Source organism: Diabrotica undecimpunctata, chromosome 5 (assembly GCF_040954645.1).
Source record: "Diabrotica undecimpunctata isolate CICGRU chromosome 5, icDiaUnde3, whole genome shotgun sequence".
NCBI lineage: Eukaryota > Metazoa > Arthropoda > Insecta > Coleoptera > Chrysomelidae > Diabrotica > Diabrotica undecimpunctata.
In genome coordinates this window covers 99,793,936-99,808,269 of record NC_092807.1, presented here as the reverse complement: position 1 = coordinate 99,808,269, position 14,334 = coordinate 99,793,936, and the positions used below count along the sequence as shown (strand labels likewise).

At 31.9% G+C, this 14,334-nt stretch overlaps 1 protein-coding gene across 3 annotated transcripts in view; it reads left to right on the top strand.

Moving 5' to 3' along the window:
- The window catches only part of nemy (cytochrome b561 family member no extended memory), a 286,552-nt gene that overhangs the window by 50,292 nt on the left and 221,926 nt on the right, over window positions 1-14,334 (top strand). For 2 of the 3 annotated variants that reach the window (XM_072532339.1, XM_072532338.1), the window contains exons 2-3: window positions 4,597-4,885; window positions 9,515-9,695. In XM_072532339.1, coding sequence (XP_072388440.1) covers window position 4,885; window positions 9,515-9,695 — 182 coding nt within the window. In that variant the 5' untranslated portion in view covers window positions 4,597-4,884. Of the gene's footprint in view, window positions 1-4,596; window positions 4,886-9,505; window positions 9,696-14,334 lie in introns of all 3 variants that reach the window. The other variant, XM_072532340.1, reaches the window with a different exon arrangement.

The following is a 14,334-nucleotide window of genomic DNA, read 5'->3' as shown; positions in this document are numbered from 1 at the left end:
TTAAATTATTTATAAATTCAATTGTTTTAGTATTAAAAAAATGTTTTCAAAATTATACTAAAAATTTTCAGAGAAGTATTTATTAGGAGTCCGTGTATGGAGAAGAGCAGCCACAGACAGACAAGGGTGGAGGCAAAAAATAAAGGAGGCCAAGGCTCATTTTGGGCTGTAGTGCCGTAGAAGAAGAAGAATTTATTAGATTAGGACATTTTTATATTAATTATTTTTAAGATGTATTAGCAGCAATTTTTATTTACTAAACTAATTTTTATTTGGTAAGTTAACAAAAATTGTTTTTTCTTTCTAGTTCAACCTTGTAAGATATTTTATCTTTTTTAGCTCTTGATAATAATTGTAAACACAATTGAAAGCTCGAGATATAAAAAAATAGTTAAGCAATAGCCCTTTTATTGACTCCAACCCATCCAAAACAGTTATATATTATATATATATATATATATATATATATATATATATATATATATATATATATATATATATATATTGTTATGATTAATTTAATCAATCAAAGATAGAATATCCGCCAGGTACCTAGTTAATATATATAGAAAGTAAGTCACAAAAAATCATTTTAGAAAGTTGTTTACAAACGATGCTTGGGTGTTTCTGATATCAATTAAGAGGCGGGATATAGAAATTTTCTGATTGGGTAGCGAGTTTGGAATGGGAAAAGAGAGTGAATGTTTTGAAAGTTTGGAGTAAAAAAAAAATTATGTGATGGTCATCGGAGAGAAGCAGTTGAAGTTTTGTGTAGTCAATTTAGAAGTGCCAGTAGTTTAATAATTAGAAGTGAATGGCTGAAAGGTGGAACGAGAGATAGATCCAAGCTGAGAAGTCGAATACCTCCTGGATTCCATAGTCTAAGTGAAAGATTGTTAGTATATGAAAGAGGGGAGAGAATTTTGGAGTTTGTTGAACGAGTACTGCTAAAAGAGGCCTGCTCGTGTTTTTGGAGAAAGAATTTGCTGGTATGCTGACAGGTGGACACTTAAAACGGAGAAGGCTTTGATTGGGAGCCTAACATAATCAACAAGGGGAAGCTGTTATGATCGAAAGAAGACATCATCGTGTATGAGTTAAAATGTCAGTCAAAAATTTTTTTGTATGTTTCAAATAAAAGACTCTATACTATCAGAAGAACAAAAATTATCGCTATTTAAGATACCATCAAGTTTATAAAAGTTTCTTTTACTTCAAAGGATAATTATAAATATTGAGTAATAAGTTTAAAACGCTTCTTTTTATAATATTCAGAATTGTTTGTACAAAAACATATGAACAAAAATTGCAATATTTAAAAAATTTCATATTATTTCTTTTGATAATAAAAGATATTTGTATTTGTATATTTATGTTATTTTTATTTATTTCCTTTCCTTGTTTTATCCCGAGAAGGAACAATTAAGAGATACTTGAAGCCACGAGAAAATATAAGTAAAACCCAAGCCGATTTATAATTTTTATAAAATGGCACCCTGAGATTGTTTTTTTTTATGATTTGCGACACTTAGATAATTAATTAAATAATTAATTAAAGTAATTAAATAAATAAAGAGTTAAATAAAAAGTAAGAAAAGGAAGATCATAATAAAATGGCGCCCAACGTGGGGTATGAAAGTATCTCTAGTTATAAATTCGAAAGGATAGGAAAGGGAAAAACAGGTGATTGAAAATTTATTTGCCCGTCGGAAAAAGTTGATATATTTGAAAGTTTATCCAATATTTTTTTTTTATTTATTTTTCTCTAGGTACAATTTTCACATATTTATTTTATTTTTGATTGATTTGAATTTTGACAATTATTTATATTTGTGTGAAAGGAAAATGTTTCCTTTTTGCAACAACTAGAGGAAATTAAAAATATTTGGGGTGGATAATATTTCAAGGTAAAAACAAATGGCTATGACGAGAAGCAAAACTGTGGAAAGTAAAACACAAAACGCACACATAGAAACAACAATCATGGAAATGAAAAAACAGGACCTATCAAGTATGGAAAAATTGTTTCAAATGATGATGCAGAAAATGGATGAAAATCAGCAAGAAAAGGTAGCAGGTAGCAGGATCCGCAGGTAGAAGACAGACTGCTACAGGGAGTGACGTCCTACCGTACGCTAGCTACTGCCTTTCTTCTATGTCCAAGCCTTCAGGAGAGGTCAGATCCTCAACCAATCTCTGCCCTCATTTTCCAATCCCTACAATTGGTCTCGGTCTTCAGAAAGTACCCTTCTATTCCTCTCGTTTTTATATCCTTGTTGACCCTTCTCCCCAGCTTAATCTCGGTCTACCCTTCTTTCGTCTTCCCTGTGGTCCAATTTAATACTTTTTTTAGGATTCTGCTGTCATTCATTCTTTATACGTGCCCATACTATCTTAGTTGGTTGATTCCGATATCCTCTTTAGTATTTTTTATTCTAGTAGTATTTTTTTCTATTCCAAAAATTTCAATGTATATTTTTTTTTCAATTATTTACTTAAAATTCGTTTCGATTTTTAATTATTTCATTTCCACAGCCTACCATTTGTCAATAAAAATAAAGATATTTCGAAAATTATTATTTTTAGACCTATAAAATCTTATATAAACTTTATATTTTAAAAGTGGTTTAATATATAGGGCATTTTATTTTAAAAAACAACTTAGGTTCATTCCGTAATTCTGACTGACATGTATACATCAGTTTTTTTATAGACATTTTTTATAGACTCCATAGATTAGCCATAAAATAAGAAAAGCGGAGGCTTGGCGCACCCTGTATGAGTATTTTTTTTATTATTTCCTAATAATATTTTTTAAACCTGTAAATTATAAATCAATAATATTACTTACGCCGTATAATCTACATGTTTATATATTCCTTTTTATTACCGTAACATATATTTTAAACAAATTCGTCTAGTACTTTTTGTTTTGCTCATACACTTTACTAAATGACTAACTGAATGATTGATTTATTATTCAAGCACACGAATCTAAATTAATAATTTCTTTGCTACTTTTGTTAATAAAAAATGGTAATTAATTTTCCATTGTCCAGGTGTGCTTTTACCTATATTTTTTTTTATAGAAAAATAATATCCGTGACTTATTGGCTGCTAAATATTTCAAAGCAACATAATGAAAAAGTGGATAAATTTAGGTAACTAGGATATGCGTGTCGTAAATTAGGACTGTGGAAAGGCGTAATTCAAACCTACACAGTCCGTATTTCTAAAAGCGTATCATGACTGAATTATTTTCTTTATTTTTTTTTGTACGTAGTAGAATTATTTTATTTATATTGTTGTTATGATCAAAGTATTCTTCAACATATATATGACAATACAAATTTTTAAAAGATGATTTACACCCAAAAAAGTTACTAAAACTATTTTTAAAGTTTATTGTTGTCCACCTATAATTTGCTAGTCTCTAGATACCGCAGGTAACCGTAGCGGGTAGTACTCCTTCACGATACCGGTAGAGGACAGGCTGCTGCAGGGAGTGGCGTCCCTACCGTACGCTAGCTACTGACTTTCTCTTATGTCCAAGAGTCCAAGCCTTCAGGAGAGGTCAGATCCCAAACCAATCTCTCCCTTCCAACCCGGCACATGCCAGCGTGGTAATCTTCTTCTTTTTCTTCTTTTTATGTTGACGTGCCTCCCGTAAGTAGTTTCATCGTTTTCGTGGTCTTCCTACTGATCGTCTTCGTATTGGGGAACCGTCTTGCCGTCTTTATATCTGTACTTTTAGCTCTGTCCCTTAGTGTCTTACCATTAACTTTTCTAAGTGTTTTAGCGTGTTAGTGAAATGGCTAATCTCCCCCGTAATAGGAAAAGCGGAAGCTAGATGCAGTTCTAGCAGCTATTGAGGAGGCAGAATCTGTAGGAAGAAGGAGAGGTTGACACAGGGTTAAAGGCAAGTATGAATAAGAGAGTGAGAGAGGCGAAAATGGCGGCAGGCACGAAAAGCCGACAGTGCAAGTGAAGACAGGAATAAGATGAGTGTCGACTAAGGTGCAGATGGACGGCGACAAATAGTATACAAGCCAGCTCATAAGAGGCTGAAGTAACGACGGTCGGAAGGTATATTTATACTACTTTATGATACTACTTAAAATCGATCCAATATAACTGGATTGTGATCATTATGACTGTCAGCTCCAGAGTATGTTTTAATAAATTTTATGTACTTTTTAAAGTTGTGGTCGAGCAAAATGAAGTCAAGTTAATTCCTAAGAATTCTATCTTCTCTCTCTGTAGGTGATTTCCAAGTGTATAACCTTCTAGGATATTGTTTGAAGAATCTCCTCTATTGTGTTTGGTACCGAGACCGTATGTTCCTATGTTATCCCCTTCAGCACCACGACCAATTTTGGCATCTAGCAAGTATATGGGCCGTTACATTTTATTTTTATTATTCACTCTCATTATCCTTTTCCTTTTCTATATATATATATATATATATATATATATATATATATATATATATATATATACATAACATTAAATGCAGCATGCACTCTTAATAACTAATAACATTATCTCTTACCTAATCAGAAAAACCGCATAATAAAACTTTTACTTTTTTTACAGGAGATGGCTGTGAACATCGCCTCGCCGCTGCGATATTGTTCAAATTTCTCCATCATAGTTTGCGGTGAATCGAAATCATTTTTGAAAGAACTGAAGCGCGAGACCATCCTCGATTGTTTTTCACCGGATAATTACTTGGGAAGTAATTAAGAAGTGCGGGGTAACAAGTTTCTTAATTAAAAAGTGCAAGGGTAACGTGTCATAATCGGTGACAACAAACGACGGTGATTTTAGTGAGGGAAGTGATATAAGGATTATATTGAAGTCAAAAAAGGGATTTAGTAAACAAGTGAGTGTTTATGAAGTTTATTTAAATAAAAAAATAGTTTTATTTTTGTATTTCATGTAACTGTTTTCTTAATATTTTGTTGACCTAAGGATAAGTTGTTTCTTTTTCTTCTCGTGAGTTATTATGTCATTCAGCGCAGGATTATTTATTTTCACGTTGTTGCTTATTCATTTCTTTCCGATTTCCAGCCTGCCTTCATAACTGTCATTTCTTCAAGTGTCATTCCTCTTTTTGTCCAGTTTGGTTTAATCCGTCTATCTATTTAATTTCTTTATTTTTTCTTTTATTTGTTTCCTTTGATTCTATTATCCTCTTAGTTAAATTGTTTTGGTTTTCCTCATTAGATATCTTTATCAGCCTAACCATCAGTCATTTCAAAATCAACACGAGTCACATATTCCTAATTTTACAGAACAAAAAAATTAAATACTTGAAACATTGATAAAATGGATGACCCCAAAATCCCAAGTGATATTTTAATTCTGTTCCTAATCATAATGATCTATAAATTGTCTCTATAGATTTTAGAAATAGAATCAAACTTTAAAAAATGTAAATTCTACAAATGATTCTCTATCTTGGGCTTTTCTTATTAGTAATTGGAAGCCTAGTCCAGTCCATTCTTAGATGTTTTTTTCCACATCATTTGCCGCCCACCAGGACTTCGCCTGCCCATAATTTTGCCTTCCATTATCACTTGTAAGAAATTATGTCTTTTGTGACTACTGAGTAACTGCTTAAGATAAGTAGTTTTCACTATGTCCACCAATTCTCGATCTATGTTGATTTGTTTGAGAACTTTTTCGTTTCTGACGTGGTCTGTCCAAGGAATTTCAGTATCTCAAAGCTTTCTAGTTTTTCTCATCCATCTTCTGTATAATAGAAAAGTTTTCCTACATATTATAAAAACTATTGAAAGAATTTATAAAAAGAACAAAATGGAAGTCAGAATACATTTACAACTTACAGAACCTATAAAAATAGGCAGCGGAATAAGACAAGGGAATTCATTGAGCCCCATGCTCTTCAATTTAATCATTGATGAAATCATCAAAAGCGTTAACAAAAGAAGAGAATACAGAACGGGAAACACATATACGGGATCTAACATAAGAGAAAACGAATTTAATAAGACATTCTTATCTCAGAAAACTAAAACAATATTAATCAGCAAAGAACTAATTAGATTTAAAATAAAATAGAAACTGATGGCATCAGTAGTGAATAAGTCATGAAAATAAAATATATAATAAAATAAGTTGGAAAAATTACACTGTCCAGTTATGGACCTGAACAAAGAAGTGAGCGAAGCCAGTGTAAGACCAATAATGGTATATACCTCAGACCATGCACACATAGCCACAACACAAAGGCTACTGGAAACGACATAGATAGGAGTACTGAGAAGAATTACAGAAAATACGCTGAGAGATAGAAAGGGAAGTAAAGATAAAAAAATAAAAAAATCGGTTGCCTGTAAAGTCGGTTTTACGGGCGAAGATTTTACGTGACAACGTCTTTTTCTCGGTAGAATATTTATTGATATGAATATTATTAAATTGCACAATAGTTGTTTGCAGTTGAAACGCGCTGTTTCTTCTCAATCGACTGAATTACGATTGATTGCAGAGTGATTTAAACTAATAATTTACTTAACACTATCAACATTTGTCAATAGTATGACATAACCTATAAACTCAGTTTCTCAACTTTTGTGTCAATCTAACAATTAATCAATCAATCATAGTTTACGATAATGAAATATTAGTGTACAATTATTTACCTTTATTGTTGTAGTTGTTGTAAATGACGAATCTAAGCACTCCACATTTTCACTACAGACACAGCTGACGATACTTTAACCACACGTGTGAACTTGTATTATGATGCTTTTTCGGTTTTCCAACGCCAAGAACGCTCGAGAAAGACAGAGACACAAGCACGCACTGATTCAACGCGCCTAATTCTCTAGTGCTGCGCGCGCAGCGGACCGATCATGTTTGAGTGGGAGAGAGACGCAAGGCATTCGCCGGTCCGGCGGGCCTCTCTCTCGTTCGGTGACTCATCGTAACAGACGTGAGCGGGCGTTACACTTTTTCATGAGTGACTCCGAGCCACAACCTAATTTAAGACGTTGTCACGTCAATAATAAAGTAACGTACAATGTATCAACTAATGGACACTAAATAGAAAAAAGAATGTTAACCATATAAGCTGAACGGGGAAGACCCGTGTCGTCAATCTACCAAGAGATAAATCACCAAGCGGCAGAAGAAGTATCGGACGACCGCGTAAAAGATGGAGTGATAACCTTCCATAGAGGTATTAATCTGCTAATAAATAAGCAGAATTGTTTATAAAGAGAAAGAAGAAAAAGGAGAACATTTTAGGTCCTTCTTGAATTACATTGATCTGTATATATGGCTTGTCATCTTGGAGCAATTCACTTATACAGTGTGTCAATTTTAAAACTTACAATGGGCTATATATTACGAACAAAATCTGATACCGAAAAATGCTTGAAACCGTTTCTAGGAAACAGAACTCACCTCCATCAACCCCCTACGCTCCAACCACCACAATCAAAAAAGTTTAAATTGCAAACCCCTACTTGTGATACATCATTAAAAAGACTATAAAAAATGCTATCAATATATACCAAAATGCAATGGTATAAATAATTATACAGGGTGAAGCAATAATTGTGAAACTTTGGCTTAAATGGAACATTTAAGGAGGTTTTTGTTGAACTACAAATTTGTTAAAAATTTGTTGTCAATTAAGTAAATGTTTAAAGTGGGTTCCGTTGTTTTGTAAACAATAATACAACCTATTTTCAAATTCTGCACGAACTTTGGCAAATGTTGTTCTAGTAATAGAGCGACATGCTTGTATTCTTAATTCTTTCTCACAATTCCCAAAGTGACGCAGGTTGACTTTTATAAACAACTGACTTAAGGTAACCCAATAAAAAAAATTCAGGTAGCAGTAAGTCTGGTGACCTCGGTGGCCACTCAATAGGACCTCTCCTTCCAATCCATTTGTTCGAATAATTTGTACTCAACCAGTGCCTAACTGGAGCTACATAGTGAGGAGGTGCTCCATCTTCTTGAAAGTGCAGAAAATCTTCGTCTAGAGCTGGGTTGTCTTGATCGCCCCTTTGATTCTCTAATTCATGCACAATTAAAGGTTCGATGGCGTTTTCCGGCATATCGAGATGAATGTCACCACTTAAATTGCCTGGTATGAACAAGGGGCCAATGACCTTCTCTGAATCAATGCAAGTTCAGCATAAAAGATTTCCCGTAAAAGATAAACGAAAAGGATAGTCAATTTGGGGATTTTAATACCAGATTTTTTTATTTAAGTAAAAAAACAATGTTACAATACGCGTTGTTTGGAAACCCCCTCCCTACTCTCTATCGGGCCGTAACTTTTTACATGACCCCCTCCGCCCAAATTACATTACGTAATACTTGAACGATTCCTGATACTACGTAATACTTGAGACTTGAAGAACAAACGTTGGAATTAACGATTATCCACTAGAACAAATAACGTGTTACACAAGATTTAAGAAAGATAGAGGCATTGACTACAAAGGTTTCAGTATATACCTATACGGAATAATTCACAGAATATTGAAGAACTAGACCTGAAACGATATTCTGAGAATTTTTAGAAAAGTGAAAAGCATTGCAATACTTGATAGACCGAAAAATGAAGACGTAAGTCAATAACTAAATATCCTATCAACGAGAAAATAAAAGAATTTAAACAAAATAATAATAACATTTAATTGACCCTATGAAAATCGACTAATAAACAAATACTGAACTACAAAGAAAATACACCCTTAAAAAGATGGAGAAAAATTTGATACAGAAACAGGCAAATAATACCAAATGAATGAAGAAGAAAAAGAAGACACAGTGAAGTTTTAATGAAGTAAATGCATACAAAATGCAATGTTTATTCAAAATTCTGCAATATCAGATCAAGTTAACACTTTCTTCCATTTTAAAACAGCTTGAAGGTAAAATAATTGTAATGGCAAAGTAATAAAATGTCATGTTGTTGGTGTAACAGTAACCATCAACTTTCACATATTCATAATATTATTGTTTTTGTGTTCACTTTGTCAATACACTGATGATATTTAAAATCCCAATATGTAGTCGATTTTTAATTATATCCTAACATATATATTTGTTTTTAGTTCTTACAAGTACAGTACTGTGATGCTTTCTAAGTAAATTTATTTAAATATTAATGTAGGTATAATAATATATTACTTAATATAACTTAAGTCAGCCTTATCAACAATTCTAAAAAAATGATAGATACATACAATTTCCTTGCAATTTTAATAGTTATATTGTCACGTAGAAAATCAGTAAAATATTTAGGTGTTGTTTATGATAATAACTTGAGTTTTGTTCAACGTATCAATATAAAATTATCACAAATTAGTATATACTGCCTTTTTCCAAAGGTACTCCTTAATTTACTAATAAAATCTGTCCTTATTTATCTTTCATAAGAAATAAGCATTACATTCATTCAAATATTATCTAACAATTTAATCATTTAACACGGTACCCTAAAATTATTTACTAGTATTTTCAGTGGTAATGGAAAGTAATTCAGTGTCCCCCATGCCAGAATTGGCACCCATCGCCGAATTCGACAAAACGCCTCCTACACCCCCGGAGGACACCCTTCCAATGGACGACCTACCACCGCCGCCAAACACCGTCGTCAATGTTCAGGAAGAAAAAGAAAAGGAAGCGGAGGCAGAGGCCAAAGCGTGAGTACCCAGTTAAATATTCTTTTAAAATAATACCAGTAGTAATGAGGTAATCCATAATTCAGAATTATTATTTCAAAGAAATTGTATTGTAAATAACCATACGTGAGAAATTAGTTGAGATTTATTTGTGATGAGAATATTTCCTGTAATGCAAAAATTATAGTGTATATGCAGGTTTATATTTCTTTTTAGTTTGTGAATTTATAATATATATATATATATATATATATATATATATATATATATATATATATATATATATATATATATATATATATATATATATATATATATATATATATATATATATATATATATATATATATATATATATATATATATATATATATATATATATATATATATATATATATATATATATATATATATATATATATATATATATATATATATATATATCTGTTTTAAAATCAAATATAGTCCTAAATACGTCTCATTTAAAATGATGACTTCTTTAAGTAAATAATAGAAACACATCTTTCCAGGCGACTTCGCCAATTAATAGAAATCTTTGTATGTGTCCTTACAGTTAGGCAACAAGTGATACATACATTCAACAGCTGATTCTTGCGACGTTTTGATTGAAGTTTTTTTTAAACTAATTAATGATAATATTTATTTACTTCCCATGATGGAATATAAAACAATATTAAAATATGATTTTCCAATACCGTAGAAGTAACTGCTATTAAATTTGAAGTTAAATTTGTTGTTCCTACAAACAAATTGTTAACAAATAAATATATAATAGGTAAATTATATGTTTAAAAAATACTTAAAAGCCCAAATAGAATAATATCCACCGGATGAAGATATTTGCAAACGTTATTAGGAAATTCCTAATGTAGCAATTAATAGTCGCCTTACATTTCAAGAACAGAATACAGCACTTCCAAACCATCTTTTTTTTCTCCTGGACCCGATGATATCCCAACAATATTTCTAAAACATCTTCCAGAATCAGTCAAATATCATTTACTGGCTAATCTATTTAATTTCATACACAGCAGAACGTACGTTTCATACGTCCCCAGAAAATAGTCCACAACATCAAATTGTATTTAATCGTCAAAATAAATTCAATGCGTATTTAATAAAGGAATACAAAAGAAGGGCATTATGTGGAGCAATAAGAATCATTGCTTCAAATCCATTCTGCTCGACTGTTACATTTGTATTACAGCAGTCAATGTTGTAATACATTTGATTGTATATCGCATATGTAATCTCATAATATTGCTACATTGAAAAAATTTTAACCCTCTGTATTTCCATTATAATGTTGCACATGAGGCCAGGATTGTAAATTGTTATCTTCCGAAGTATCCTTGCGTGACATTCTACACAACGCGTTTTAGAATAAAACAATATAGAATAAATTATAACTACATAATTTTTAGGGTCGAAAAGTGTATTTTTTATTTATCAGCTACATACTATCAGGGATATTTATAGCATTTAAGAGAAGATTTCTGTCATCTTGTAGTGCCCTATAGACCAAAAGCATTTTGGTCGTAACAGCTTGTGTAATGGTATTACATTACACCGACCTGTCTTTCAGGTCTCTTACTCTTCTGCAAGATGCCTTGCAAAAGGAACTAACCTAGTCTAACTTTTCCTCTTTCTTCTTTTTATCTTTTGTAAATATTTGCTTTTAATGTGTTTTATCATAAATCTCATAAAAGTAATAAAAATAGCCCGAAAAATATTTGTAAAATACAAACACAATGTTCGCAAATAAAAAATTAAGTTTGGTGATTAGATTGGAGTTCGTAGAATGCTACGTTCGGTCGCAGCTACTATATGGAGTAGTAACTTAATTGAAATCCCATCCCATAAAAAGATGAATTCGAACTGGGGCTCTACAGACATAATTTTAAAAGTCCTTGGATGGTTAAATTTACAAATAAAGAAGTAATACAATAGAAATCTTCTGAAGATAGATATAATAAGAAAAATCCTGGGGCACATACTTTGAAATGATAAATACTTTCTCTCTTTTCTACAATATATAAAGAGGAAATAGTTAAAATCCGGTGATTTTTGAAGTAGTTTCTGCAATGTGTGATTCTACTGAGGCCAAAAAGATAGCGTATTGCGCTTTTTGTAGTTTAAAAATAACATCAGATTGGGCAACTGTACTAGAACCACAAAAAGGAAGATCATATTGAAGATAAGACTCGAACCAAGAAAAATATGTTATTTTGGAAAATGCTTAAATGATTTACCTCAAAACAGATCTTATTGCATAGCAGGCCGAGGCTAGTTTCTTACTTATGACAATACTATAACCTACAGCAAATCGATATGAAGGGGTCATTTAAGGTTGCTGTCTATAAAAACACCAAGAAATTTTACAGAATCACCGATACTGAACTGGCTGTTATTAATCAGCAAGGGTTAACTTCTTTATAGGATAATGTTACTGTCTTATCCACGTTAAAAGAGAGTAAATTAGGGTCGGACCAGGCTTTTATTTTAAGTAGATCAGAAGTTATAATTGAAGGAAGCGTTGCAATATTAAGAGTTCTTCCAGGTAATACTGGTATCATCAGCAAAAGAAAAATTTTTCATCGATTTTTAAGTTAGTGATGTCATTTATAAAGATAAGTAAAAGCACAGGACCCAATTCTGAACCTTGCGATACTCCATGTAAATTTACTAATGTTTGTATTTTGAGAACGATTTCCGAAGTGGAAATTGAAACGTCAATAAACGTACTTTCACCTTTAATTGTGGCTTATTCCCATTTAAATAGTAATTACTTTAACATGCCACAAGAAAATTGCTTCAGAACAATATTATGAAGATTGTAAAAAGTATTCTTAAATATTCATTATAGAGAAGTTTAAGAAATTCAGACTGTACTCTGGTCGTACGTCTTTTCCTGAAGCCTTCTCTTCTTTTAACGATATTAAATATACAAAGGAAGAACTGAAGATACAGATGGAGAAAATGGCAATAGACTATCGATAGTCGGGGCTTAACTACGGTTATAATACTAAAAAGTGTTCGTTATATAATTTGGAACATTTAAAAATTTACACCACTCACTCCTAAGAACCAAAACAACGAATTACAGGAAAAAAGATATGTTCTTGCGGTTAACAAAATATTGTATATATCATGCAATAAACAATTTACTATCCTGAACTTCTATAATTATATTAGAAATTTGAACATGCAACAATATACAAAACAAGGGCGTGAGTCTCGTTGTTGAGCACACCCACCTGAAGATTAATATTGTACTACATTTACACGAAATAAGCCTGCATAAAATATTCAAGAGGGAAATTAAAAATACTTGACAAAAATGCCTCACGGATATGGCATTTCGTTTGGAGAGAGAAAAATCCGCGTTTTATTTAAAATTTTAAATATTTCTTCGTTTTCTTTTACTGATTAATATTTCCTTTATTGCATGCAAATAAAAATTTAAATTTAATTTAATAATATAAGCTTTAATGAAAACAGAATTATAAAAGTAAAAAACAGAAACAACAAACACAGTGAGTATTTTTGGCCTGGTAGTGAAAATGACATTTTATGCTTTCACAGAAGTTTTACTTTCCAACATAATCTACTCGCATTTCAATACATATCTTCCAGCGCTTTTCCAATACATTATCCCCTCTTTAAAATGTTCCTCTAAAAGTACTGTAAAATATTCACCTAATATTGCAATACTTTAAATATGAGAAAATATACAAAGTGTCGTTTAAAAATTGTATGCTTGCTTTACACGTACGTAATCGCCCAGTTTTCGCAGTACAATTCTCAAGACTATCGGATTTATTACTATGGGACAAACGATGAGTCACATCAAAACGGCGTAGCGGTCATACTAAAGAAATCACTTGCAAAGTCTGTAAGAAAATTTGTCCCATTATCAGACCGAGTAATGCTAATTCAATTAGCTGCATTCCCAGTGGATATAAATATAATACAAGTATACGCACCTACTGCGGACAAAGAGGATGCCGTGATTGAAACATTTTACCAACTTATATCGGAAGCCTTAGCTATGACAAAAAAACATGAACTTACTCTTATCATGGGGGATTTCAATGCAAAAGTGGGATCAGAAACCACTCTCAATATTACTGGAAAGTTCGGTCTAGGACAACGCAATGAAAGAGGAGAACGGTTGGTGCAGTTCTGCCAAGAGGAAAAATTTGTAATTATGAATACATGGTTTTGTCTACCAAAACGTAGACTGTATACTTGGAAGTCTCCAAGCGATCGAGGAGACAATATTGTAAGAAATCAAATTGATTATATAACAGTCAACGAACGATTTAAAAACTGCATAAAATCGGTCAAGACTTACCCAGGTGCCGATATTCTATCAGACCATACTCTACTATGCTCTACAATCATAGTTAAGCTAAAGAGAGTCTGTAAAAATCAAAAAACCTCCAAATTATCACTAGATGCACTCCAAGACCCGTGCACTCTTAATAAGGTTTCTCAAGAAATTAACAACAAGTTCCACGAAATTAGACTAGAAGATACCAACAACATAAATGATTGCTGGGAACAAATGAAAACGACAATATCCACTGCATCTCGATAAAACGACCAACAGTTAAAAATTACTGGATGACACAAG